Genomic DNA, 2,810 nt, shown 5'->3' on the forward strand with positions numbered 1-2,810 from the left:
ATTTTATAGATGAGGGACTTTTTCACCTTAGGAATAAATCAAGATATCACAATGTCGAATTGATGAGTAGTATTTTTAAAAAATTTAATTGACTACAAGACTACAATAATTTATAATCAATTAAAATTATTAATTAAAAAAATAGAAATAAAAAATATATTAATTTATATTTAAAATGATATTCTAATATAAGCAATAAGATTTAAATATGCCTGAACCTTTAATATTCTATGACTGCGTGATTAGAATCATCAAAAAGACTATTTATTTGTGAATTACTGGGTGTTATATTTGCTAAACAAATAAGCCGAACAAAATATATATTTTTGTATTTGAAATATAAACCAGCGGAATACAAATTATGCCTAAGCTACGCCCATAATGCAGAGAGACAATCAAAGAGTTCTATTTCCCGCAAACTTAACCAGAAGCGAACCCGTCGGTTTTCCAAATCCGCTAGTCTCGGGGTCTTGCGCATCTCTCTCTTTCTTTCGCTCTACCCCGCATTGGTAAAAGGTCTGGAAGCTGGAGCTGAATCCATCGTTTTTGGACTCTTAGATCTGCGGGCGCCATGTTCGTCCGTCTGAGATCTTCAAATCTCCTCGCTGCTGTCCTCGTTATCGTCCTCCTTGTCGCTGCACCGGCGTCGGCCTCGGAGTCCGATCATAAGGTATTTTACTCGATCCCTGATTCCAGCCTTTTCGATCGGATGTTCCTTCTGTGTGAGCTTTAGTCTCTTGACACTGTACCCGTCTTCGATCTTATTCATTCCCACTGGTGACGTGTCTCATCTATTTGCTCTGACCGTGAAAGGATCGTTTCCCCCCGTGTCTGATCATGGGAATCAGATCTGCGCTACTCCTGAACACTATTCTTTAGTAGAGTTATGTATTGCCTGGAGATTCGGTCAGATTGTTTCTTTGATTAATGTTGCCCACAGTAAAGCTGCTAGAAAGCCGCGAAATTCTGAAGTCTGCATGCCGTGTTTTAGTGTTGTCAGTTGAAAAAAAAAAGCGCCTGTTCTACTATATCTATTTTTACTTTATTTATTTATTATTTATTTATTTATCCTCTTATCCTCTTCGTATAGCTATTACTTGTGTTTGAGCTGAAGGAGGATTGACCAAATATTTTCCTATTTCTGTTGGATTACATCAGGGACCGGCTTTAAGTCCACATCTTTTTGCTTTAGTTATGGATGGTCTTACTGGACATTTACAGGAGGATGTACCTTGGTGTATACTTTTTGCTGATGATATCCTTCTTGTGGATAAGACGAGAGAAAAAGCCCAGGAAAAACATGAATTATGGAGGTCTTCATTGGAGTCTAAAGACCTTCATTTGAGTAGAACTAAAACTGCATACATGGAATGTAATTTTCGTAGAAGTAGCTCTAGTGACAGAAGTGTAACTTTGGGTGATCAAATTATTAAAAGGTGTGAACAATTTAGATATAGATGGAGATGCGCGAACAACGAGCTTTTTTGACAGCCCTACCTACAACTGCGAGATTAGAATCGTCAAAAAGATTGTTTATTTGTGAATTGCTACGTGTTATGTTTGCTAAGCAAATAAGCTGAACAAATATAATTTTTGTATTGGAGATATAAATGAACGGAATACAAATTAAGCCTAAGCTACGCCCATAATGGAGAGAGACAATCAAAGAGTTCTATTTCCCGCAAACTTAACCAGAAGCGAACCCGTCGGTTTTCCAAATCCGCTAGTCTCGGGGTCTTGCGCATCTCTCTCTTTCTTTCGCTCTACCCCGCATTGGTAAAAGGTCTGGAAGCTGGAGCTGAATCCATCGTTTTTGGACTCTTAGATCTGCGGGCGCCATGTTCGTCCGTCTGAGATCTTCAAATCTCCTCGCTGCTGTCCTCGTTATCGTCCTCCTTGTCGCTGCACCGGCGTCGGCCTCGGAGTCCGATCATAAGGTATTTTACTCGATCCCTGATTCCAGCCTTTTCGATCGGATGTTCCTTCTGTGTGAGCTTTAGTCTCTTGACACTGTACCCGTCTTCGATCTTATTCATTCCCACTGGTGACGTGTCTCATCTATTTGCTCTGACCGTGAAAGGATCGTTTCCCCCCGTGTCTGATCATGGGAATCAGATCTGCGCTACTCCTGAACACTATTCTTTAGTAGAGTTATGTATTGCCTGGAGATTCGGTCAGATTGTTTCTTTGATTAATGTTGCCCACAGTAAAGCTGCTAGAAAGCCGCGAAATTCTGAAGTCTGCATGCCGTGTTTTAGTGTTGTCAGTTGAAAAAAAAAAGCGCCTGTTCTACTATATCTATTTTTACTTTATTTATTTATTATTTATTATTTATTTTTTTTGTCCTCTTCGTATAGCTATTACTTGTGTTTGAGCTGAAGGAGGATTGACCAAATATTTTCCTATTTCTGTTGGATTACATCAGGGACCGGCTTTAAGTCCACATCTTTTTGCTTTAGTTATGGATGGTCTTACTGGACATTTACAGGAGGATGTACCTTGGTGTATGCTTTTTGCTGATGATATCCTTCTTGTGGATAATACGAGAGAAAAAACCCAGGAAAAACATGAATTATGGAGGTCTACATTGGAGTCTAAAGGCCTTCATTTGAGTAGAACTAAAACTGCATACATAGAATGTAATTTTCGTAGGAGTAGCTCTAGTGACAGAAGTGTAACTTTGGGTGATCAAATTATTAAAAGGTGTAAACGATTTAGATATCTCGGGTTTGTTGTTCAAAGCGATGGTGATATAGATGGAGATGTTAATAGTAGAATTCAAATTGGTTGAAGTGGAGGAATGCTTCGGG

At 38.9% G+C, this 2,810-nt stretch overlaps 1 protein-coding gene across 2 annotated transcripts in view; it reads left to right on the forward strand.

Moving 5' to 3' along the window:
* Positions 1-406: 406 nt before the first annotated feature.
* Positions 407-2,810, forward strand: part of LOC110018532 (transmembrane 9 superfamily member 1-like) — a 26,838-nt gene continuing 24,434 nt past the window's right edge. Inside the window, exon 1 of one of the 2 annotated variants that reach the window (XM_020715869.1) lies at positions 407-670. In XM_020715869.1, coding sequence (XP_020571528.1) covers positions 572-670 — 99 coding nt within the window. In that variant the 5' untranslated portion in view covers positions 407-571. Of the gene's footprint in view, positions 671-1,675; positions 1,938-2,810 lie in introns of those variants that run through there. The other variant, XM_020715868.1, reaches the window with a different exon arrangement.

This window comes from Phalaenopsis equestris, unplaced genomic scaffold (assembly GCF_001263595.1).
Source record: "Phalaenopsis equestris unplaced genomic scaffold, ASM126359v1 Scaffold000024, whole genome shotgun sequence".
Lineage (NCBI taxonomy): Eukaryota > Viridiplantae > Streptophyta > Magnoliopsida > Asparagales > Orchidaceae > Phalaenopsis > Phalaenopsis equestris.